Source organism: Giraffa tippelskirchi, chromosome 3 (genome assembly GCF_054371585.1).
Source record: "Giraffa tippelskirchi isolate mGirTip1 chromosome 3, T2T-mGirTip1v1.2.pri, whole genome shotgun sequence".
Lineage (NCBI taxonomy): Eukaryota > Metazoa > Chordata > Mammalia > Artiodactyla > Giraffidae > Giraffa > Giraffa tippelskirchi.
Window position 1 is genome coordinate 38,756,118 of NC_137277.1, and position 25,601 is coordinate 38,781,718.

The 25,601-nt window shown below is 48.1% G+C and overlaps 2 protein-coding genes and 1 long non-coding RNA gene across 3 annotated transcripts in view; 2 read left to right on the plus strand and 1 right to left on the minus strand.

The window, feature by feature from the left end:
* TRPV1 (transient receptor potential cation channel subfamily V member 1) overlaps nucleotides 1-18,725 on the plus strand; it is a 29,018-nt gene extending 10,293 nt beyond the window's left edge. The window contains exons 8-16 of the mRNA XM_081579936.1: nucleotides 1,348-1,506; nucleotides 2,866-2,961; nucleotides 4,538-4,608; nucleotides 6,120-6,285; nucleotides 6,714-6,780; nucleotides 8,342-8,664; nucleotides 10,051-10,178; nucleotides 11,160-11,275; nucleotides 17,939-18,725. Coding sequence (XP_081436062.1) covers nucleotides 1,348-1,506; nucleotides 2,866-2,961; nucleotides 4,538-4,608; nucleotides 6,120-6,285; nucleotides 6,714-6,780; nucleotides 8,342-8,664; nucleotides 10,051-10,178; nucleotides 11,160-11,275; nucleotides 17,939-18,111 — 1,299 coding nt within the window. The 3' untranslated portion in view covers nucleotides 18,112-18,725. The remainder of the gene's footprint in view (nucleotides 1-1,347; nucleotides 1,507-2,865; nucleotides 2,962-4,537; nucleotides 4,609-6,119; nucleotides 6,286-6,713; nucleotides 6,781-8,341; nucleotides 8,665-10,050; nucleotides 10,179-11,159; nucleotides 11,276-17,938) is intronic.
* LOC145542017 (uncharacterized) lies at nucleotides 784-16,313 on the minus strand. The gene is made up of 7 exons (XR_014079507.1): nucleotides 16,146-16,313; nucleotides 15,862-15,987; nucleotides 11,416-11,640; nucleotides 10,924-11,016; nucleotides 9,880-10,065; nucleotides 6,753-6,885; nucleotides 784-3,000 (listed from the first exon to the last, which is right to left on the minus strand). It is a non-coding gene; the product is annotated as an uncharacterized LOC145542017 (long non-coding RNA).
* Nucleotides 18,726-23,487: 4,762 nt separating the features above from the next.
* TRPV3 (transient receptor potential cation channel subfamily V member 3) overlaps nucleotides 23,488-25,601 on the plus strand; it is a 33,443-nt gene continuing 31,329 nt past the window's right edge. The window contains exon 1 of the mRNA XM_081579938.1: nucleotides 23,488-23,506. Coding sequence (XP_081436064.1) covers nucleotides 23,488-23,506 — 19 coding nt within the window. The remainder of the gene's footprint in view (nucleotides 23,507-25,601) is intronic.

Sequence of the window (25,601 nt, forward strand, 5' to 3'; positions counted from 1 at the left end):
TCCTCCCATCACCTGCTACCTGGGGCTTGTACCCTGCTGCCTCACCTCCCCATTCATTCCCACCGAATGTCTTCATGTTTCATACACTCAATACACGATAATATTACAATAAAACTTTAACATTTCAAAAGTACATAGACAAAAAAGAATCCTCCTTTTATACCACATGAAAACATGTAGCTTCATTTTGTTTATATAAATGGGATCATACTATATATAGTACAGAACAACCATTTTTTTTCACTTAGTGGCATGTCTTATAGATAGTTTTACATCAGTACATATGGGTCTACTTTATTTTAAAAAATGACTGCAAATATGGCTTCCCAGATGGCTCAGTGGTAAAGAATCTGCCTGCCAATGCAGGAGACGTGGGTTCAATCCCTGGGTTGGGAAGATCCCTTGGAGAAGGAAATGGCAACCCACTCCAGTATTCTTGTCTGGGAAATCCATAGACTGAGAAGCCTGGTGGGTTACAGTCCATGGGGTCACAAAAAAACTTGGATATGACTTAGCGACTGAATAGCAGCAGCAGCACTGTAAGTATTCCATGACAGGGATGAGGGGTTAATATTCATAGGAGGACTTTTGAGTTATTTCCAGTTTTTTCCTACTACATGCTGCAGGTTGTTTGGCATGGGCTTGAGAATTTTTCTATGAAGGACACCTGGAATCAGAATTGCTAAATCAGAATGTATGTCCTCCAAAAAGATTGCATGAATGCACTTGCCCACCATCAGTAGGTACACATCTACCCAAGTCCTTGCCAATCTGGGTATCACCTTTTTTTTTTTTTTCAAAACTAGTTTAAGTCCATGGAGCCCAAACAGCTATTTCATTGATGACTTAATTCTTGTTTTCTTGATTGCTGTGAGGTTTAGAATTTTTTCATATGTTTCAACCATTTATATTTCTTTGGTAGAATAGGAACATTCATTATCCTTTGCCATCTCTTCTACTGGACTATTTGCCTCATCCTTTTAGTGTGTAGAGGCTATTGTTATAAAATGAATTGGTCCTTTCTCTACTGCCCATGTTTCAGATGTTTTATTTTCTCCTAGTCTCCTAGCCTCTTACAAAATTCATTTGCATCATTTGGGTCCATCTTAGAGTCACTAGTCCAATTACACCTCTTCTTCACTGCTTCACTACACAACAGGAGTTACACAACTAGAGGGTGGACCATTCAAGAAGCCTGCTGGTCCAGACCTGTGATCCTCTGCTGCTGCTCAAGCCAAGGGTGTGGTCATTCAGAGAGTGGGTACGAAGAGTCCCTGGGGCTGAAGGGGACCTGCAAGGTGGATCTTACTGGGAGGAGTGGGCCTCATCTCTCTTTGCTTCCCTTAGAATCGCCATGACATGCTCTTGGTGGAGCCGCTGAACCGTCTCCTGCAGGACAAGTGGGACCGATTCGTCAAGCGCATCTTCTACTTCAACTTCTTTGTCTACTGCTTGTATATGATCATCTTCACCACGGTCGCCTACTACAGACCTGTGGGAGGCCGGGTGCGCCTGAGGCTTGGGCCTCAAGGGGAAAGAGGGGAGGGGATGGGCATTCCTAGAAGACCCCGAGACCCCAGACCCAGGCTGGGCCCTGGAGACATGGAAGGGTTGCCTGGAGATCTTATGTTCTTGTGCTCAGTCTTCCTTCTCCTGGTTGTCCTGCACCTGCCTTGTGTTCTCAGCCCCTTCTTCAGCCTCCTGGTTCTGAGAGGCTGAACCTGTGGTTGCTGAGGTACCTGATTGTAGAGGGAATGAACTAGGTTGGAAAGGATGCAGGAATTAAGGGGCTGGAAGCAGTTCTCGGCTGGGCTGGGAGTCTTCAGGATTGTGGGTGGTGCAAGCCCTGAGCACACTGCCAACTCTCTCTCTTGCCCGCTTTTGTTCACTCATTCACACATGATTCATTCCCTGGACACAGACTTTGAGCACTTCTTCTAAGCAAGGCCCTGGACCATGCATCAGATCAACCTAAGATCAGACTTTTCCTGCTATCAGAAGCATAGGCTACCTCAAGTTTCTTAACTGAGTCCTTCATTCAATATCCCAGCACTTAACATGCTGCCTTTATTTCCAGGGTGCCTGGCTTACAAATTTGGTTGAAAAATTCAACTTCCTAGTTAGGTAGAATCTGATTTCTACACATCTATTAAGGCCATCTAATGAGTTTACTTTATTTATTTATATTTTGGCCTCGCTGAATGCATATGAGGTCTTAGTTCCCCAATCCGGGATTGGATCTTCGTTTCCTATAGTGGAAGCACAGAGTCTTAATCACTGGGCTGCCAGGGTTGACTTTAAGAGAAAAGAGAAATGTGCTAATGAAACGAGCTAGTGAACTAGTGCTTATGAAATATGGATGGTAGGCTGTTAGGAAACCCACCCTAGAAAACTGTGACTGAAACACAAGGACAACACACACATGCTTATGTGTGTGACCGCACTCCTTTCACCATCTGCAGGAAACCTTGAGAGTCCTGGGAGATCAGGGGTTCACCACAGGCTGTGGGAACAGCAGGAAGCACATGGCATTGTGTCTGTAAGGGTGTTTCCACCTATGCCACCACTGTCCTCCCAGCCAAGCAGAGCTCTAGACTAGGGCATCATCCAGGAGATAGCACAGTACATCAAGGGTGCTCCTCTTACCACCTGGAGGCTTTCCTCTTACCACTTGGGAATCAGGTCCTGTCTCCTTGCAGGTATCTCCATAGTAATGCATTGTCTTTGTTTGTGTCTCTCCTGATGGATACTAATCCTCTCCGGAAGGGGCTGGGTCTTAATCACAAGGCTTTGCACCTGGTAAATGTTTGCTGAATGAATGAATGAGTGAGTGAGTGGAATCATTAATCTCTTTGTCCTTTGCAGCCTCCTTTTAAGCTGAAACACACTGTAGGGGACTATTTCCGAGTCACTGGAGAGATTCTTTCTGTGGCAGGTGGTATCTACTTTTTTTTCCGAGGGGTAAGCATTCCTTCTCACACTGTGAGTTTCCATCATCACCTAAACAAAAAATCAAGAGACTCATTCAGTGCTCACCACTGTTTTAAAAACCTTTTTATATTGTATTGGGGTATATCTGATTAACAATGTGAGAATTTCAGGTGGACAGCGAGGAGACTCAGCCATACACATACATGTATCCATTCTCCCTCGAACTCTCCTCCCATCCAGGCTGCCGCGTAACATTGAGCAGAGTTCCCTGTGCTATACAGTAGGTCCCTGTTGGTTATCCATTTTAAATTACAGCAGTGGCTCACCCACTTTTTAATTCATCAACCACGTAATGGCCCTGCTTGAGAAACTTAGAGCTGCATAGGTTAAGATGAGAACCCTCAGGCATTCACGGCTGTGGTGGGGGTACTGGTTTGCCCAGTGTGTCCCACTGCAGACCCAGGTCAGTCACGCTTGAAGACAGGCAGCAGGACTGTCCACTGAACATAATATTTAATTACAGAGGTAGAGTGCAAGTCTCCTAAGAGACAGGATTGTGACTGGTAGCTGTTTAATTAATTGAAACAGTCCATTAAAGCTCAGAATAATGAAATATATTATATATATATATATATATATATATATATATATACTGGAACCATTTTATTATTTATTTATTTTTAAAAGACCCCCCTTATTTTTTGGCCATGCCACATGGCTTATGGGATATTAGTTCCCTGACTGGGGATCAAACCTGTGCCCCCTGCAGTGGAAGCATAAAGTCTTAACCACTGGACCACCAGGGAAGTCCCTGGAATCATTTTAACTAAAATCCCAAAACATGCATATTCCTGGGCCATTCTTCTAATACATGTGGGACCACTGTTTCATGTACAAAGGATTCTGAATGCAGAATTTGAGATTATTATGATTTTTTCCCCTTAATCTTTTTGCTCTAAGCCACACCCTGTTTTTTAGTAACTCATCTTTAAAGAGTCTTTCCTAATCATTGGACTCTGTCTTCACAGAAACAACCATCTTTATTTTCACACTCATGGTTTATATTATCATAAAGTACGAAACTGCAGTAGCAAGTGCAGTGGGCAAAAAAGCATTCTTAAGCAAATAGGATTAACCACTGGGAGGGCACAGAGCATGTGAGTGTCCTGGAGAGGAGCATTCACCATGGACATCAGGCAAAATGTTTTCAGAGAGTGAAGAGCACGGTTTATCCGATGAGTTAGTTCAATGGAGGCTGGTTAAAGAACTTTTACTTTAATTCAAACTTAGTTTAAAAAAGCACAAATTAGAAAGATAGGGAAAAAAATTGCCCAATCCCATCATTCAAGCATGGCAATTGATACTATTTTGGTGGTTTTCCTTCCCATCTTTACTTCTAGATACGGTTGTAATTTCACTCTATTTAAGAAAATTCTCCTGCCCGAGTCATACAACATTACCCCATTAGCCTGACCCAGGCTGTTCCGCTGTCTTCATTATCTTTGCTTTGCTGCACCTCTGTGGTACATCATGGTGCTGTTTAGAAAACATTCTAGTTGCTCAGTGTTTAACCTTTCCTGAGATCTTATTCTCTGTTTGCCTGCAGATTCAATATTTCCTGCAAAGGCGGCCGTCACTGAAAACCTTGTTTGTGGACAGCTATAGTGAGATGCTTTTGTAAGTGATACTGACTCTTATGCCTCTGTAGTTACAGCATCTTTTGGCCACGAGACCTGGGATGGCAGCAGTCAGCTCATTCTCACTCATTTTCTCACATACACTGGGCCTGGAAACTAGTAGGGCTTCACAAATAAGTTGAATGAATGATGGAAGGCACCCAGAAAACCTTTGCTGGGTGAGTGAATACTGAGGGTCCACTCTGCGCCAGGTATGTTCCAGGTACTAGGGAATGACCAACCAGTTCCCCAGGCTCCTGTGGTCTACAGTCTGAGTTAGATGTACCCTTGTTCCTTTTTCCCATCCTTTTATCCATCCATCTGGAAAGGGACCACTGAGCAGACCCTGTCATGGGAGTGCCCAGATGCCCTCTAAGCCTGTCCAGGCCTCCGATGGGCAGCCCGCACCAGACTGAGGAGCAAAAAGTACACCTCCCTTGGCTCTGCTCCTGAGTTTGAGGATGTGACCAGCAGACTCTACCTGTGGTTTTTTGGGAGTGCACAGCCTGTTCTCCTCACGGGCCTAGGCCTTCTAGATTCTCTGCGGTCTGTGAGGCTATTGTTCCCAGGGACTGGGTAGGGAGGTTGTTGGAGCTAAAGCCCTGTTTTTCAGCCTGTTTTCATTGTTGCTTTTAGATTCCTTTTTGTTTTTTCCTAATTGCTCTTCCCATGAAATCTCTTACCACAGATATACTGTATATCTGTTTATGTACTGTATTTATTTATTTTAAAAATTTATTTATTTACTTTTGGTTGCTCTGGGTCCTGCTGCACTCAGGCTTTCTCTAGTTGCAGCGAGCAGGGGCTACTCTCTAGTTGTGGTGCCAGGCTTCTCATTGTGGTGGTTTCTCTTGTGGCAGAGCACAGGCTCTAGGCGCATGGGCTTCAGTAGTTGCAGCTCACACGCTTAGTTGCCCCATGGCGTCTGGGATCTAGTTCCCTGATCAGTGATCAAACCCCTGAGCTTGCATTGGCAGGTGGATTCTTGACTACTGGACCACCAGGGAAGTACTGTCTTTATATCTGTGCATTGTGTGTGAAGAGAATAAGATTTTGCACACACCCTTCCTCCTATACCCCCACCGGCACCTGGAACTGATTTTTGCCTCTTTGGGACAATATTGCTCCCACTGAGACTCAAGGGCTAAAGGAGGCAGGATGGCCATCCCTTCTCCCACCTCCCCCTGTGGCCTTTGAGGCGAGGCCCTGGCATCCTGGGGCTTCCCAGGTGGCGCTGGTGGTAAAGAACCCACCTGCCAATGCAGGAGATGTAAGAGATGTGGGTTTGATCCCTGGATCAGGAAGAGCCCCTGGAAGAGGGCGTGGCAACCCAGTCTAGTATTCTTGCCTGGAGAATCCCCATGGACAGAAGAGCCTGGTGGGCCATAAAGCTGAACGTGTTCTCAAAGAGCTAAACATGACTGAAGAGACTTAATGTGCATGCATGCCGGGCATCTGGGGTCTTGTCTGTGAGGGTGCCTGTGGACAGGGCCTGCTGTCCCTCCTCCTCAGCTTCATGCAGTCATTGTTCATGCTGGCGACCGTGGTGTTGTACTTCTGCCACTGCAAGGAGTACGTGGCCTCCATGGTGTTCTCCCTGGCCATGGGCTGGACCAACATGCTCTACTACACCCGTGGCTTCCAGCAGATGGGCATCTATGCTGTCATGATTGAGAAGGTGGGTGCCGGTGCCCCAGGGCTCCTTCGCAGAGCCTGACTACCTCCTGGGGGTGTGGGACCCAGCCCCACAAACTCCATCCATCCTCTCTGCATTGTCTGGAAAGGTCCTGCTTTAATACCCACTTTCCCAGAGAATTTCCCCAACAATCAGGCAATCTGGCCTTGACCCAGGGTTGGGGGCTCCCTTGAAACTTGACCACCCCCCCTTGCCAGGCTCCCTCTCCCACCAGAAAAAGGGCAATATGGGGCACCGTGGTAAGTCCCTCACAACTCCTGAGCTGAAAACCACCGAACCAAACCTAGCTGTCTGTTCTCTGATTTTTCACTTGGGCTCAAGAAAGACCCCCAGGCTGACATAGCCCTAGTACTTGCCTTGGCCCCTCCTGGGCCTGGAGGAGGGTCTGACAAGCCCACTCTCTCCTGCAGATGATCCTCAGAGACCTGTGTCGCTTCATGTTTGTTTACCTCGTGTTCCTGTTCGGGTTTTCCACAGGTAACGGGTGTGGTCAGGGCTGGTGGGAGGCCGGGGCTCCCACTGACCTCGGCTTCCTGAGGACTCTGCAGGGCTGCGTGGGGAGATGCCCCCTGGGGTGTGTGTCTGCAGGTGACAGAGCAGATGGACAAGGAGCATGCTGAAATAATAGTAGTAGGAGAACCTGGAAATTGATTCATAAAAGGTTTGAGTTCATTTTAGAAGTATAAAGTGCTGCTTGCCTGTGGGATAGTTGCATCTTGACTCGAAAAAAATTTTTTTAATTGATTTATTTTAATTGGAGGAGAATTACTTTACCGTATTGTGATGGTTTTTGCCATATATCAGTATGAATTGACCATAGACGTACATGTGTCCCCGCCCTCCTGGGCCTCCCTCCCCACCCTAGTCACAAGATATCTATACTCTGCCCAGATTCCCCTAGTTTTATCACATTTTAAAAATCACTTTCTTTTCCCACTACACACACATACACACACTATACACACATACATAGTGTGTGCTTAGTTGCTCAGTCATGTCCAACTCTTTGCAACCCCATGGACTGTAGCCCACCAGGCTCCTCGGTTCATGGGGATTCTTCAGGCAGGAATACTGGAGTGGGTTGCCATGCCCTCTTCCAGGTAATCTTCCCAACCCAGGGATCGAACCCAGGTGTCCTGCATTGCAGGCAGATTCTTTACTGTCTGAGCCACCAGGAAAGCCCAAGAATACTGAACTGGGTAGCCTATCCCTTCTCTAGGAATCAAACCGAGGTCTCCTGCATTGCAGGCGGATACACACTACACCATACTTAGAAAAAAACAAACAAACCAGAATTGCAGATATGATCAGTCCTTTACCAGTGAATACTTCAGTGTGTATTTCCTGAAAACGAGAACATTCTCTTACATAAACACAGCATAATGATCAAAATCAGGAAATTAACATCAATACTGGACTATTAGCTAATCTTTCAGCCTTCTTCAAATTTCATGAATTGTCCTAATAATGTCTTTTATAGAAAGGAAAATCCCAGATAACACATTACACTCACTTGTCAAGCCTGTTTAGTCTCCTTCAGTCTGGAGCAGTTGCCTCAATCTTTCCTTCTCTTTTGTGACCTTCGCATTTTTATTGAGTAAAGGGCAGTTTTTTTTAGTGTTTCTTGGTTTGGGTCTGGCTGATGTTTCTTCACAGTTAGATTCAGGTGTGCATTTTTGGTCAAAATATCAAGGAAGGAATGTGTGTTTTCCTTATATCAGGTGCCCATGATGTCTGTCTGTCCCTTTCTAGCAATGCTAACTTTGTGGTTTTTTAAATTAATTCATTTATTTTTGGCTGTGCTGGGTCTTCGTTGCTGCACACGGGCTCTCTCTAGTTGCATCAAGCAGATTATGACAAACTGATAGTTCTGAGGAAGGGAGTACCTTTTTTTTTTTTCTCCTTTAATTCACACAAAGACGCCACATGGCCAAGCCAGAGTTCCTGCTGAGAACCCATCCTGGGGCAGTGGGTGTGCGGGTTGGGGACCCTGGGGTCTTAGGCTTCCATCTGGCCACATGTTCCCTGTGCCCTCTAGCGGTGGTGACACTGATTGAAGATGGAAAGAAGGACTCAGTGTCGGTTGAGTCGTCGCCGCACAGGTGGCGAGGGCCTGGCTGCCGGTCGGCCGACAGCTCCTACAACAGCCTGTACTCCACGTGTCTGGAGCTGTTCAAGTTCACCATCGGCATGGGGGACCTGGAGTTCACTGAGAACTATGACTTCAAGGCTGTCTTCGTCATCCTGTTGCTGGCCTACGTGATTCTCACGTACATCCTCCTGCTCAACATGCTGATCGCCCTCATGGGCGAGACGGTCAACAAGATCGCTCAGGAGAGCAAGAACATCTGGAAGCTGCAGGTGGGTTGCAGCACCAGGGGGTCAGCTGCTCTGGCTGCTGCTCCACACAGTTGGGCGCACGGGGCATGCTTTGGGGAGGGGGCAGACAGCCCAGCCAGAGGCTCAGGCAGCAGCCTCCCTCAGTTGTCTCCCCTCTGGCTCCCCCCGCAGGGGTGCCTGCCCAGGGTCACCAGCGGGTGATCGTAGACTCCACATCTACTGTGGGCTGGGCAGTCCTTGGGAGGAGGAGACAGAGGGTTCAGCCCCATGGGGTGCCTGTAGCAGAGGATCTTGGTCTTGATTGGGCACCAGAATCCAGACTCTGGGAGCAGCTAAGGTGGGATGGGCCCTGAGAGCTGTATTTTTTTTTTTTTTTTTATTGCGCCGGGTCTTAGTTGCAGCATGCAGGCTGTTAGCTGTGGCATGTGGGATCTAGTTCCCTGACCAGGTATCGAACCTGGACCACCTGCATTGGGAGCACAGAGTCTTAGCCACTGGACCACTAAGGAAGTCCCCTGACAAGTGTATCTTTGAGCTACTTCATCCACCTGTGCCTTCCCAACAAATAATAAAAGCATCATTCTTACTAAGTAGCACTGGCTCTACGCCAGGTACTGTTCTAAGTATCTTACTTACATACTGTCTTTAATCCTGTAACACTGCTACCAAGAGGGCACCCTCACTATCCCCAGTTTTGGATGAAGGCACTGGTTTCCCATGTGGTGCAGTGGTAAAGAATCCACCTGCCAGTGCAGGAGGTGGAGGAGATGTGAGTTCGATCCCTGGGTTGGGAAGATCCCCTGGAGTAGGAAATGGCAACCCACTCCAGCATTCTTGCCTGGAGAATCCCATGGACAGAGGGACCTGGCAGGCTACAGTCCATGGGGTTTGCAAGAAGAGTCGGACACGACTTAGTTACTAAACAACAACAAACGAGGCATAGAGAAGTTAGGTATCTGTCTCCCAAGGCAACCAGTAAGTAGCCCAGCCAGGACTCAGCCCCGGAAAGTCTCACCCTCGAGGCTCTGTTCTTTTTTTTTTTTTTTTTTTGAGGCTCTGTTCTTTTTTTTTTTTTTTTTATAAATTTATTTATTTTAGTTGGGGGCTAATTACTTTACAATATTGTAATAGTTTTCTTAACTGCTACATTATGTCGCCCTTTCTTGAGCTCCTTGGGGAAAGGTCTGGGGCTAGCTGTGCCTGTGCAGGTCTGAGCTCCATCCACAGAGTGTGTACCTGCCAGGCTGTGAAGACCAAGCCTGGTGCAGAGGGTACTGGACGTCCATCCTGGAGGTACAGGGACAGGAGAGACCCTGAAGACGCTGATCCGGGCAGGCGACACTGCAGCCGGGGTGGCCCCTGGATGAGCCCTCTGCCCCTCTGCCTTTCACGTTTTCCTTCCTGCAGAGAGCCATCACCATCCTAGACACGGAGAAGAGCTTCCTTAAGTGTATGAGGAAGGCCTTTCGCTCAGGCAAGCTGCTGCAGGTGGGGTACACACCTGATGGCAAGGACGACTATAGGTGGTGTTTCAGGTAATTTCCGAGGCAGGGATCAAAGCTTGGGGAGCTCGGGGGCTCAGCTAAGGATATGGGGACCCACGAGAGCTAGCTGTGAGGACAGAGATCTGCCTCAGGGCTCACCTGTGGGCATGGGGACCCACCCAGAACCAGCTGTAGGTACAGGGGGCCATTCTGGGGCTTAGCATGAACCTGGGGGAACCACCTAGAGTCACCTGTGGGAACAGAAGCCCTTCTTAGGGTCTCTTGGGACCAGTCGTGAGCGTAAGGGGCTCTCCCAAGGCCAGCTATAGGTACAGGGGCTGCCCTGGGGTTGGCTGTGAGTACAGGGGATCCATCATAGATCCCAGACTGTGGGACCCAGACGTGAAATACTGGAAAACGAGGTGTCCAGAAGGGGTAGCCTAGCCATCAGAGTCAGAACTAGGAATCCAGTCTTTAAAATCCCTGGGCCCCAAGGTGTAGTCAGAGGACACATCTCCAGAGGTGGTGTCCAAAAGGCAGGTCCCCTCCTCCCTGGAATTCCCTGGGAGTTCAAGTGATTGGGACTCTGTATTCTTACTGCTGCGGGCCCAGATTCAATCCCTAGTCAGGAAACTAAGATCCCGTAAGCTGCTTGCTGTGGCAGCCTTCCCAGGTGGTGCTAGTGGTAAAGAACCTGCCTGCCAAGGACGCAGGTTTGACCAGAGACGCGGGTTTGACCCCTGGGTTGGGAGGATCTCCAGGAGGAGGGTGTGGCAACCCGCTCCAGTATTCTTGCCTGGAGAATCCCATGGACAGAGGAGCCTGGTGGGCTACAGTCCATGGGGTCAAGAAGAGTCGGACATGACTGAGGCGACTTAGCATGGAGGCACTTGGCAAAAACAAACACAAAAGTCAGGCCCTTCCGGGCCCTCCTCTTGGCAGCTGTGTCTCCCCGTCCTGGTCTGCGGGGGCACTGGGACTGCGGGGCTGTGGACCGCCAGCTCCCTGCTGCCCCATCTCCTCCCCCTGCAGGGTGGACGAGGTGAACTGGACCACCTGGAACACCAACGTGGGCATCATCAATGAAGACCCGGGCAACTGCGAGGGTATCAAGCGCACCCTGAGCTTCTCCCTGCGGTCTAGCCGAGGTGAGGTGCGAGGGGAAGGGGGGCGGGTGAAGCCTTGGGGTCCCCCACCCCTTGGGGCAGCCTCGGGGGTCAGCCACCCGCACACTCAGTCACAGGCGCTCATGCATGTCTGCACAGCCCACAGCTCCACGGCCCCGTACCTGCTGGCTCTGCCAGGGTCTCTGGTCATCAGTGCCCCAGAGGAAGCTGTCAGCCCACATCCAGCCTCCTGTGGGCTGCCGTGTCTCCTCCCTCCTGGTCCTTGCACCCAGCGTCTGCACTCAGCAACGCGAGGCTTACGGACACAAACAGGGACTCTCACCTGGCTCACACGCCGGCAGGCAGAGGAGGGAAGAGGGGGAGCAGAGGAGCCCTGTGGAAAACCACTACCAGAAACCGGCCCTTTAAACCATTAACCGTAAACATTTTAAGAGTAGACATGAAATGAAAGGTCCAGGGGAAGATACTCACCTAAAAGTGAGGCAAACCTAGTCTCTTATACTGAAAACATTTTGAGTTATAATTACAACCCTGCACTAATTCTTTTAGTTTTTTTTTTTAATTGTGGTCAAATATATAACATGAAATTTGCCATTTTAACCATTTTTTTTCCCCAAAACTTACAGTTTGGTGGTACTAATTACATCTATGATGTTGGGTAAGCATCACCCTTATCTAGTTCCAAAACATTTTCAAGATTCCAAACAGATATTCTGTACCATTCAGCAATTAATCCCATTTCCCCCTCCTCCCAGTTCCTCGTAATCTCTAACCTACTTTCTGTCTCTAGGAATTTTCCTATTCTGAGTACTTTATATAAGAGGAATTACACAATGCTTGTCCTTTTGTGTCTGACTCAATAGTGCTCCATTGTATGTATATACTGTATTTTATTTATCCATTCATCTGTTCACTGACATTAGAATTGTTTCCATCTTTTTGACTGGTGTAAATAATGCTGTGAACGCTAGTGTATGAGACTCTTCTTGATTCTCTGCTTTCCAGTTTCTGGGATGGTAGTGGAATTGTGGGATATATGTTAATTTTATGTTTAACTTTTTTGAGAAACTGCCAAACTATTTTCCAAAGCTGTTGAGTCATTTTACCTTCCCACCAGCAAGGTACCAGGGTTCCGCATCCTCATCTACAACTTGTTATTTTCTGTTTTTGTTTTGATTATAGCCATCCTAACATGTATGAAGTAGTATCTCACTGATTTGCCTTTCCATAATGACTAATGATTTTGAACATCTTTTCATGTGCTTCAGTTCAGTTCAGTCGCTTATTTGCCGTTTATAGATGTTCCTTGGAGAAATGCCTATTCAAGCTCTTTGCCCATTAAAAAATTTTTTTTAAATTGTTGAGTTATAGAAGTTCTTTGTATCTGCCAAATGTAATTATTTATCAGATATATAATTTTCTAATATCTTTTCTATGCTGTGAATTGCCCTTTGATGTACAAAAGCTTTTATTTTGATGAAGCCCAATTGATCTATATTTAAAAATTAATTAACTGGAGGATAATTGCTTTACAATATTGTATTAGTTTCTGCTGTACAACAATGTGAATCAGCTATCAGTATACATACCACTTTATCTATTATTTTCTTTGGTTACCTGTTCTTTTGGTGTCATGTCCAAGAAATCACTGTCAAATCCAGTCCAACATCAGGAATATTGTTCCCTCTGGTTTGTTTTTTTCTTTTAGTGAGTTTTCTAATTTTAGCTCCCTACCATTTTCCTATATCTTTTCTTTTTTAAAATTAATTTTAAAATTTTAATTGGAGGATAATTGCTTTCCAATGTCGTGTTGGTTTGTGCCGTACAACACCACCAATCAGCCATAAGCATACATATATTCTCTCCCTCTTGAGCCTCCTTCCTACCCACTCCCTACCATTTTTAAGTTGCCTTTTTCTTGAGTCAGCATGTTCTTGGTTTCTGTAAACCTTGGGCTGTTTCCCAGAGTTCTGGCTGTGTTGGTTCTAAAGTTTCTGCCTTTAAAAAAATGTTTCTGTGGCAGCATGCATGTTTGGAGCTGTCTACTTTGCCATTTTGCTGATGTTGTTAATTTTGTTTTTATTGTTGCTAATTCTTAAATGAACAAAGAATGAATCAAATGTTGATAGGTTTTTTTTTTTTTCTTTTCTTTTTTTGGTTCATTGGGGGAAAGGCATGATCTTTCAGGTAAACTTGCCTGATAGCATGATACTGCAGGTTTTAGATTTGCTATTGCTTTATAGAGAAGCTCATTTTTTTCTGTTTTACAAACTTTTAAAAAATATCCTTCATTGAGATGCAATTTGCATCCAATAAAATGCGCACATTTTATGTGTACACTTTGATAAATTTTGACAATTCTCTGGAGAAAGAAATGGCAACCCACTTCAGTATTCTTGCCTGGGAAATCCCATGGACAGAGGAGCCTGGTGGGCTACAGTCCATGGGGTCAAAAAGAATTGGACAGGACATAGCAATTAAACCACCACCACACACTCAGGCAACCACTACCTCATTCAGGATATAGACTGTTTCCATCACCTCGGAAAGGCCCTCATGCCCCTTTGTGGTCATTTCCACCCTCCTTATCCCAGGTAACTATTTAATTTCTATTACTATAGATTAATTTTACATCAGCTTTTGTTTACCTGAAAATGTTAATTTCCTCTTCATGTTTGAAGGATATTTTCCTAGATACAGAATTCTAGGTTAATAGGTTTTTGTCACTTTTTAATTGTATATCTTAATTTAATTTTTTAAAAATTATTTTTTGGCTGTGCCACAGGGTATATGGGATCTTAGTTCCTCAACAAGGGATTGAACCCATACCCCTGCAGTGGAAGCCCAGAGTCTTAACAACTGCACCTCCAGGGAAGTCCCCTTTTGTTGTTGGTTTTAATTTCAGTACTTAAACTATGATTCTCTGCTGTCTTCTGGCCTCTGTTGCTTCTGATGAAAAATCACCCATAATTTGCACTGCTGTTCTCCTGTCTGTAGTGTGTCTGCCCTCAGTCCCTAAACTGCTTTCAAAATATTCTCTTCATCTTTGGTTTTCAGCATTTTGACTAAAATGTGCTTAGGTATGCTTTTCTTTGGTTTTATCTTGCTTGCGGTTTGTTGAGATTCTTGGATCTGTACATCAATATGTTTCATCAAATTTTGGAGATTATATACACTTCGCTTTATTTTCCCTATGTTCTTATTTTACAGGCATGTTGGACCATTTGATATTGTCCTGTGGGCTTCTGAGGCTTTGTTCATTTTTCCTCAAATTTGATAATTTCTACTAATCTGTCTCCAAGTCCATTTACCCTTTCCTTAGTCATCTCCAAACTGCTATTAAGCCCATCCAGTGAATGGACTCTTTGGTTCTGGAATTTCTATTTGGTTCTTTTAAAAAATAATTTCCATTTCTCTCCTGAGATTCCTTAGCTGTTCCTTCACTGAGATTATGTTTTCCTGGGACTTCCTTGGCGGTCCAGTGGTTAAGACTCCATTCTTCCAATGCAAGAAACATGGGCTTGATCTCTGGTTAAGAACTAGGATCCCAAATGTTGCATGGTGTGACCAAAAAAAAAAAAAAAGATTGCTTTCATTTGGTTCTTTGAATGTATTTATAATAGCTGCTTTTGATTCTCCACCTACTAAATCTGCTAAATCCAACATTTGGGCCATCTTGGGGTTAGTTTCTATTGACTGGTTTTTTTCTTGACTATGAGTCACATTTCCCTATTTCTTGTGTGTCTAGTAACTTTTAATTGTGTACTGGGCATTGTAATAATATGTTGTAAAGACTTTTGATTGAATTTTCATTCTATCTGGAGGTTCAGTTACTGATGAATCACTTTGAACTTGTGTATGCTTAGCTTTAACATTTAATTATGGTAGATCTGTGGAAATGTCAAGGTGTTTACCAATCCCATTAAACTTGCGGGACTCAACCTCCAGACTCTTTCCACTGTGGATCTTGTCAGTGCTTGACTTTAGGTTTTTTAAAGTGGGTCTCTCTCTCTCTTTCTTTTTTTTCTTTTTTTTCTTGGCCAAGCTTCTAGGCAGGTAGGATCTTAGTTCCCTGACCAGGAATCAAACCCATGCCCCCTGCATTGGAAGTATGGAGTCTTAACCACTAGACCTCCAGGGAAGTTACGGTGGGTCTTGAGTAGACCTTATTCTAGTGTGTGTGGAATAAGTAGGGCATTTCTGGTATTTTAGCTTGATCCTCAGAGTATAAAAAGGGTGTAAGGAGGCCTCTCCCCTGGTTGGGCTGGATCTCCAATATTCTTCAGTACTGCTCAGATTCTGATGTTTCTGTCCCACTTTCAACCCAACAACAGCCACTCTCTGATAAGATTGTGCAAGTATCTCTGAGCCAAGGACTTGAGGGGAACCCTATACCAAGGACTTCTGGACCTCTACTCCCACAGCTCCCTTTTTCCTCTCCTCCTGCACCCTGTCCCAGGGATTCTAGCTGCTTCGGCTGCTCAAAACTCTGTTCTCTTCTTCCTTAGCTCAGAGGCACTTCCACCCTCTGCTGAGACTCCAGCTCATGGCACTGTAGTCTGAGAACTCGTCCCTAAAGAGTACTTTAGGGTGATTATGGGGCTCACCTTGTGAATTTCATTTCTCTCAGCAATCTCAGCTTCTCAGTCTGTGGTCTTATGCCTGAAGACATTTGCTGCATGTATTTTGTCCTGTTTTACAGTTGTTTACAGCAGGATGACTGGCCATCAGAGCTAGAAGTGGAAATCTATTTTATTAAGAGGCTTACTTTTGGAAAACTACTCAAGGGCTTCATCGGTTTTCCCAAGGGCCTCCTTCGGTCCTCTATACTTCCCCTTGCCCACCTCAAGTTTCATTAGAAGCATTCCCTGTGTCATGTCAGAATACTTACTGATGCTCTGTTTTTCAATTGTTAACTGGTCCAGCTTCACCACAGAGCCATTCAGAGATGGCTTTGCACGTGATATGAGCCGTTTTCTGACATTGCTTTTATTGATTTCATGAAACCATGCGCCTTTGACAAGATTTGCTGTTTCGCTTTGCAGTTGTGCTTGCATGACATTGCTCATTCACTGTGCTATTAATAAAACCATTGACCCAGTGGCAGGGATACACATGCAACTCATGTTACTTGGGGTGTGGCTTGGAGATGGTTCGAGGTTCCCTGGTTTCACACATATGATTAATTAGGAAGCATTTCCGGAAGATTTTGCTTTCCTAAACAACTTTGTAACAGTGGAAACTCCCGTAATAAGTAGTGAGATCATTTAATAATGAGGAACTCTCCCCACCCACTTAGCCCATGTGATTGGGAAGGGGTGGGGGAAATGCATCAGAGAAAGGGCAGGGGAGATAATGGTCAGTGGCTGAGCCAGGGAGAGCATGTGAGGGGGTCTTGCCATAAGGACTGAGGGAAGTGAGCGCTGGGAGCCCCACGCCTTCTTTGAGGACCCAGGAACTGGAGCTGGGCCAAGCAGTCTCTGAGGTTGGGTATCCCCAGCCAGCCAGCCAGCCAGGCAGGAAGGAGGCAGTGTCTCAGTGAGCACCTGGCCTATCTCCCCGTGGAGCCCGCCTCCTTCTATGTCTTCCCTAAAACCTCCTCCAGCCATCTACTTGGTATCAGATGGGGCTTGGGGAGCAGGCCAGGGTCAGCCTGCGGGCCGGGGGGAAACCCAGGACCTAGCGAATTCAGCTGGGCCTAGCTTCCCATATTCCTGATGCCTTTGAGATGTGGCCAGGACAGGACACCAGCGGAGGGGAATGATTTGTGGCCTGAGGGTAGAAGGTGTGATTTAGGCTGGTTTTCTAGAGAGATCAGACCCGAGAGGGCCAGCCAGAGGGCTTGGCTGACTGGGGCTCTGGCAAGTGGGAGAAGAACTTGTACAGCTGTCCTTCTTGGCTGTCACTTCTCTGAGGGTCACCCTGGGGGAGGAGGGGCGGCTGGAGATCCCAGTGAGGGTGACAGTGGGGTCTTCCTCAGGGCCTTCCTGGGATTTCAGGCCACACATGAGAGCCCAGGTCAAGGCCCAGCATCACTATGGTTCCCTTGGCATTGTTCCCAATCCGCTGTGCACTGGTAGGGTCTGGGCCCCAGATCCTGATTCTCTGGCTGGTATTCATCCTCCTGCAGCTGATCTGGTGTGGAGCTGCTCCCAGGGCAGCCCCAGTGCCTCTTTCCCTCCCACGTGGGCAGGGAGGAAACAGAGGCTGAGAGTAGCAAGCCCTGGACTCTCCTGGGACCACAAGCAAGTCAGAGTGGAGTCGAGGAGGGGAATTTAGGAGCTGCCTGAGCAGATGAGGCTCCTGGAGCAGCTGAGGGAAGAGGAAACGGCCCCCATCCCTGTGTCCCGGAAGCACTGAGGTGCCTACACCCCACTTTATCTAGAGAGTGGTAATGCCAAACAACTCTTTGGTATATCACCTTGATGCCTCCAAGGCAGTATTAGGCTTCCCTGGTGGCTCAGTGGTAAAGAATTTGCCTGCAATGCAGGAGACGCAGGTTCCATCCCTGGGTCAGGAAGATCCCCTGGAGAAGGAAATGGCAACCCACTCCAGTATTTTTCCCTGGGAAATCCCATGGACAGAGGAGCCTCGCGGGCTACAGTCCATGGGGTCGTAGAGTCAGATACGACCAAAGAGACTAAACAACAATGAAGGCAGTAATAGTGTTTCATCATTGTTCAGTTGCAGGGAGGAACTGGAAGAACTTTGCCCTGGTTCCCCTCTTGAGAGATGCAAGTACTCGAGAAAGGCACCCTGCCCAGCCTGAAGAAGTTCACCTGAGGCACTTCACAGGGTCCCTCAAGCCAGAAGATGCTGAGATCATCAAAGATTCTGCTGCTTTAGGGGAGAAGTGAGGGACTGCGCAGGGTGCTCTCCACCCCGTGGGCCTTGGGCACTCCACTGCCACTGGTGATGGGCTGTAGGGGCCTCTAGGGATATCTCAGCAGCCCGGCCCCACCAGCGTCGCCTCCCAGCCTTTACTGGACTGCATGCGACAAGCTGTGGGAGGCGTTGCTGGATGCCCAGGACGAGAGTCATCCAACCTTCGCTGTCCCCAAATGCATCTCCTAAGGCAAAAGGATCTTGCTTTCTGGTGTTTACTGACTTTATCAAACATGTGAATGAGAAGTCTTCACATGCACGTATGCAATGACCCTTCGATTTTCTATTCCTGGGAGTGAAAGGCGGCGAAGCCCTGGGAAACACCTTTGAGAACAAAATGCTTCCTTTGAGATAAAATGCCGAAGCACCTGTCTATGTCGTGCTTAGTACCTCCCCTGTCCCAAGTGGTCTGGGATGGTGATGGTTGCTCAGTTGGAGAAGGTGGGGGAACCTGGCCCGCTTCTCAGCTCTGCCAGCATCAAGTGTTTCTGGAGTGACTCCCTCCTTCTATGTGATGCATCATAGTTCCAAAAATATTAGCTCTGCTGCTGTTCAAATAAAAGTACGGGACCGTGTCCCAAAACCATGTGGCAAGAATTTTTTTTAATAATCTTCCATCTATAGTGGCCGTAGTCCCTGCTTGCCTGCAGTGGTACCTACTTCCATCTCCAGTCAACTTTCCATCCATCAAATAAATACATAAATAAACATATATGTCATATCAAGTGTGAACTTCGTGTCAGTCATTGGGCCAGTTGTAGCTTTTTGGTTCCATGTGGTCTGTGTGTGCCTGTGTGTGTACCCATGTGCATGCATGTGGAACCCTGTATGGCTAGCCTCTGGTCATGCTTTAGTTGTTACCTCTGGGTGAGGGCACCCCTCCTACCATAGTTAGCAAACTGCAAGAGACTGAATAGCCTGCAAATAGCTGCAAAGCTGGACCTTTCTGAAAATTTTGAGGACCCCTGTATTATGGACTAGAACTTAAGAAGGGATGATCTAGAAAAGCACTCTGTCCCAGACACTGATGGGTTTCGTTATGTCTGTGGAGTGTGGAATGAGCTGCCCAGTCATGAACTTGTTGAGTATTGGTCCACAAGATGAAGGATGACATCTGAGCCCAGGCTTTGGTCCTTTGTGAGAGGTCTACCCAGAGGGAACACTGGGTCGCCCTCCTCCAAATTCTGCAGCAGCACGTACACGTCCACACACAAGCCCAGCAGAGGAGCCTGGATCTGGTTAACGAAGGGGCTGGGCATGAAGTGAGCCTTGGCCAGACCACAGCAAATGAGTTCAGTGGAGAAACACTGCTGGCTAGAATTTGCGGAGTATTTATACAAAGTGCTCCATGTTCATCATCCTTTAAGCCTCCTAACAGCCCATGAAGATTTATTATTACCTCCATTTTATAGATGAGAAAACTGAGGCTGGGACTGTTAGTAAGGTTACATAGCCAGTAAACCTCAATGCCTGGGTCTGACCCCAGGCAAATCGGACTCCAGAGCTCAAACTTGACTGTGATGCTAGGCTGAGTGGTAGAGAACCAGCTGGGGCATACCAGCCTATCCCTGGGTAAGAAGGGAGACATGCAAGCTTTTGTTTCCTGGTTTGGTTTGGGACTCCTTGCTTTACTTGTAGGCCTTCCTCAGAAAACATGTAGATGTCAGATGTTTTTAAATTTCTGCAAATTGGATCAACTTTCAGACTTAGTTCTAGAGGGATCTTGTGGGTGTTCCTTTGCAAAATGAACGATTACAACCTTTTGTGTGAACTTGCATTGTTTAAAGGAGCACACACCTGCAACCAGCCTGATCTTTTTGTATCTGTTGCTGTCTCTTGAGCTCTCTCTCTATTCCCATGTCCCCTGCTCTCCATCACTCAGAGGTAGCATGAGTCACCACCCAGAATCCCCTGTGGGCAGGCTGCTCAGCTCTGCTAGCCCAGGGACAGTTGTGGCCGCCAGGACATAGACAGACCCTCCACTGACTTTCAGGTGGGTCTGCTCAGGCCTAAGGCTGCTGATGGAGCTCTGCTTGGCTCTTGGTCCCCCTCTCCCTCCTCACTGCACCAAGTGGGGCATTTCCCAGAACAGTCCAAGAGGTCTGTCCCTCCCTGGCTGCACCCACCCCACAGAGACCCTCTTCTCCCTTCTCCTTCCTGGAGAAGGGGATACTTGCGAGCCCACAACCTGGGCCTGGTGTCTGCAGGGCTTGGAAGATGTGGGGAGGAGAGGGGTCTGCTCAACACCTGCCTGCTGTGTCCCCCTTAGGGGTCAGGGCTGACTCAGTGCCCTGGGGCCACTCAGTGGCTGAAGCCAGACTTGGCGGAGCACCTCTGATGCCCCCCTGAGTTTAGACGTTCCCCAAGGTTGTCACCACTCCTTGAATGTGCCCGAGTCTCTTGCCTCCAAGTCTCTGTTCCACGATTCTTCCCGTTTAGACTGTCCTCCTGAAACCATCAGGTTTCGTTTCAGTACCATGGTTCTTTATGTCTAAGCACAGAAAAGAATTCAGCTAGAGGCAAAGTGATAGATAAGAAGTGATTTATTAGAATAGGAGGCTTCTGAGGTTTACAAATTGGCAGACGAGAGATGCCATGCCCCGAGAACTTAGTGGGCTACAGTTTTATAATCAAAGGCACAGTAGGGAGGAGAAGAACCTCTTTATCTTTCTTGAGTAGACATCATGCTTCCATCATCAGCTCCTCCTCCAGGTTGAGCAGGGGGATTTTCTTGTTCCTACATGGTCAATCTAGGCCCACAAAGTATTGTTTTTTAGGTGTACAGAGAGCATGTCCTAGGAATCATGAACTTACTGAGCTCATTAGGCAGGCTGTGGGGCTCATGCCACCATTATTTTATTGTTTGGGGGCATGTCTCATGCTTCTGTTGCATGGTTTTGTTGCTAAGCAAGCCTGCTTGGTTTTGTGGTTAAGCAAACCTTTCTTGAGTAATCATTCATTTACAGGGGTCTCCCATATTTTTTATACCTACAGTCTCCTAGTGGGATTAACTATTTAATCGCCTGTGTGTGCTCAGTTGTGGTCATGTCCAACTGTTTGCAACCCCATGGACTGTAGCCCACCAGGCTCCTTTGTCCACGGAATTTTCCAGGCAAGAATACTGGAGGGGATTGCCATGTCCTCCTCCAGGAGATCTTTCCAACCCAGGGATCGAACCCATGTCTCTTGAGTCTCCTGCATTGGCAGGCAGATTCTTTACCACTGTGCCACCAGGTAAGTGATTTAGTCACCTACTTTGTCCTTTTACTTTGTCCCTATCACTCCCTCCTTCCAAGTCCAACCCCAAAATTCTTCACTGAATCCCTCCTCCAGCCCCCATTAGAGGCGCTCCCTCCTCCTGGGTAGCCTGAGTCCTCTTTGTCCTCAAATCTGTTTGGTGGGGTTAGATTTTCTACCCGAGCCTGCCTCCCTTGTGGCTCACAGCTCCTCGAGGGTGGAGACCACTTTCCCCATTTCTGAACCCTACACTGAGCCCTGGCTTCCTGTCTGGCCTCTCACTGTGGGCTCCCATGATGTGTTGGATTAAATGAGATTGAATGTAGACCAGCCCCTGCTCCACACACAGCAGAGGGGGCCTTCCCTTTCTCCGTGCTGGGCACACTGCTTGCCTTTGGGAGGGAGACAGGGGCCATTTTAGCCAGTCTGGCCTTTGAGAAAATGTGCTAACACACACGGCAAAATGCAAATACTGAAGTTAGGCAACAGCTTCACCCTTAGGGCTCCGAGACAGTCAGGGAGGAGCAAGCTGGGAGGGGTGGGGGCTGAGTCAGGAGGGGCAATTACTGGAGTAATAGAGGACAGACTATGTTTGATCTAAGATGGGGCTTTAATGGAGTTTCAGGGAGTGATGAAGTTGGGATGTGTGCTTGGGATGTGTGCACGTGCATGTGCTCAGTTGTGTGACTCCTTGTAACCCCTTAGAGTATAGCTCGCCAGGTCCTCTGTCCTTGGAATTTTCCAGGCAAGAATACTGGAGTGAGTTGCCATTTCCTACTCCAGGGGATCTTCCTGACCCAGGAATCAAACCCCTGTCTCTTGTGTCTCCTGCATTGGTAGGCAGATTCTTTACCACTGGGCCACCTGGGAAGCTTTGGGGCCCCCTTGACTTAAACTGCAGAAGCGGCCCCCTCCTCACCCACACCTGAAGCTTGTTGGCCATGGATCCTGGTTTTCTGCCTCTTACTGGCCACAGGTCCTGCTGTCCCACGGTCAGAAGCTTGACCTGCCTCCTGCCTCTGCCCAGGCCTGGCAGGTTGTGTTGATGAGAGATGGAGGGCTTTGTTCCCATGGCACCCGAGGAAGTCCCTGCCACATGGGTCACTGGCACCGTCCCTGTCAGTAGAGACTTCCTGCTCCATCCCAGTCCTGTCTCGCCTGCGGGAACAGGTGTGTAATTCCCGAGTGATGCAGAGACTGTCAGGGCTGTCCCAGCCCTGCTCCACCTGCTTCAGAGCTGTGGCCTGGGCGAGGAGGGAGGGCTCAAGAGTCTCCCCTGATGCTCTGGCCTTGGAAGCAGGTGGCCTCGCAGTTGAATGCAGGATAAAACAATAACAGTTCATAGCTGTCATTGTTTATAGAGTTCTTTCTGTGCTCTGGTCCTGTTCTAGCCCTTTCTACGTGTTCTCGCATGTAAGCCCCATGGTACCTCTGCAAGGTGGGTTTATTATGCACATTTCACAATGAAGAAATGGAGTCTCATGAGAAATGACTTGCCCAAGGTCATACAGTCTAGGGGTGAAGCTGTCTGACACCCAGGTCTGTGGTGCATAATTACCGCTGGGAAGCATTGAATGGAGACTTCCTCTGTCTCCAGGGGGACTTGATTCCAGGTTTTGAAGGATGGAAACTAAGCCTTGGTGGAGGCCTTGCCTCCCAGGGTTGGCCCTGAGCTCTCAGTTCATTTGGCCTTCCTGCCAGCAGGATCTCTGACTTCTCCCAGCATCCTTGGGAAGTAAATGTGATGAGGGTCGTGATGTGAAGCATCAAATACCAGAGAAGAGTTGGACCAGACCCTTAGCCTTGGTATCTGCCATCTCCCTGTCTTCTCCTGGGTTGGGGTGAGGCTGCCCTGTGGGCGTGGGGGTGACTCAGGCAGTGCACGTGGGTGGTGGGCTGGCGCTGTAGCTGTGGCTGGTGGGCGTGGCCTGCCTGGCACCAAAGGCAGGTGACCCAGCCAGTTCTGCCTCTGACACCTCATTCCTGCCATCCCTCTGACTACGATGAGAGCCTCTCGCCATCTCTGCTGTAGTCCCGCCGGGGGGCCCTGGGCCCCGGATATGCGGTGATCTGAGAACAAGGCAGCCACTGCCACACCTGGACTTCACCAGATGAGTCTTTGCCGCACAGGTATCGAGTGCTCTCCAAGGTCCCAGGGGGCCCAGAGCGAGGACCTCAGGGGTCCCTCTGGACCATGCCTGCCCTTTGCTGATTGGTCTCAGGTGGGACTGGGAGAAAGCTTGGGCCTCTAGCAGGGGAGGCAAAGTTGGATGTGAGCTCTTGGCCACCGGGAGTGTGTGAGAGCACAGGCTCTGATGGAAGTGGGCACCTTTCACCGAGGTTTGGGGGTCTCAGGGAGGGAGGACACTCCCTGGGCAGCTAGAGGGAGCCCAGCTCAGCCTTTAGCCCCATCTGTCCACAGGTCGCTTTGGGCTGATGGAGGTGGTATGACTGTGGATATGGCCAGGGACCTGGTGCTAACAGGTCTTTCTTAGTGGAATGCCTGAGGCCCCCCCTCAGAGCTCCCTGCCTCAAGGTGCCTGCACTCCAGGGCTGATGCCCCCTGCCCAGGGCAGAGTTGAGGCTCCTGACACCTCTAGCAGGCCCTGGGGACATGAACTCCAGGGCAGCAGTGTGATGGGAACTCAGGATGGGATGAGAAGGCCCAGAGCCTGAGAAGAATGGGGCCCAGGTGTCTCACAGGGGCTGAGCCAGCAAGCCCTGGATGGGGGTGGGCCCTGTGGCCCCGGGCCTGCACCATCTCCCAGGAAAGGCCATTCCAGTCAGTGCCGGGGCTTGGGAGGCACTTCCCAGGTGAGGAAGCCCAATCCTTGAGAGAGGGAGGGCCAGGCCCACGAGAGAGTCCAGCAGGTGAGAACACAGGTTTACGAGGTGACTCAGACAGCTAATTATAGCTGCTGCAGTCTCCCCAGCCACAGTTCTCCTGACCCTCTCCTGCTCGGGCAGGGACTGCCCTACACTGACTGGCCAGGGAAGAGAAGATGGAGTAGCCAGAGGTCATAGGTGAGAGACATAGGAGACCCTTTAGCCCATTTCTCAGAAGGGAAAACTGAGTCTCAGGGAGGGATAAGAGACTTGCCCTCCATTCCTCTCTTCCAGTGTTGGCCCAGCCCAGCCTTTAGCCCCATCTGTCCACAGGTCGCTTTGGGCTGATGGAGGTGGTATGACTGTGGATATGGCCAGGGACCTGGTGCTAATAGGTCTTTCTTAGTGGAATGCCTGAGGCCCCCCCTCGGAGCTCCCTGCTTCAAGGTGCCTGCACTCCAGGGCTGATGCCCCCTGCCCCCACCCTCTTCTCCTCTCCTCTCCCAGGGCTGCTCATGTTTAGGCTGGGGCGGGGCCGGGGGGGGCGGTGCCGAGGGGGCAGTAATGAAGCTCTCTCGTTTCTAAACCTCATTACAGTCTGAACCAGGTTACTGCTGCGATGCATAGCACTTTCAGATAATAACTACAGTTATGACTGAACACTTTATCAGGACACATCAGAATTCCATATAATCTCCAGAATATCTGCATCAGCAGTAACCTGGTTGCTTTAAACGTGCCTTCTGAAGTCTTTCTGTCATTTTAGATAGCTGTGGTTTCACTCTGATGCAAAAATGCCTCGTCTTCAAGATTTATAAAAGGGACTTTCGGAGCAGTGCAAATAATTCTAATGGGAAACCTGATGGCTTCATAAAGCTGTTAACGAAAAGGATGAGTTACAGGGGACTGAGTGAACTGGTAGATGTGGTTATAATTTTATGGTTTCTATCTTAAAAAATACTGGTTTAAATCTGTTTTCCAGGGGTAAGGAAAATCTTTGCCTTAAACTGATTAATCGCTGTTTTAATTTGTTTTCAAATTTGTTTGTGCTTTGTGCCTCCCTGCTGCTCTGTGTCTTTTCAATGTCACTAGATGCATTACTTATATCTTGTCTAATTTATAAGATTGTGGTCTCTTACAATACCCAGTCTATACCCAGGCCTCCAACAAAACATATATGGCTAAAAATACAACATAAAATCATGCAATAGTGTAATTCTACGTATCAGGCTTCCTTGGTGGCTCAGATGGTAAAGAATCTGCCTACAATGCAGGAAACCTGGGTTCCATCCCTGGGTTGGGAAGATCCCCTAGAGAAGGGAATGGCAACCCACTCCACTATTCTTGCCTGGAGAATTCCATGGACAGAGGAGCCTGGTGGGCTACAGTTCATGGGCTT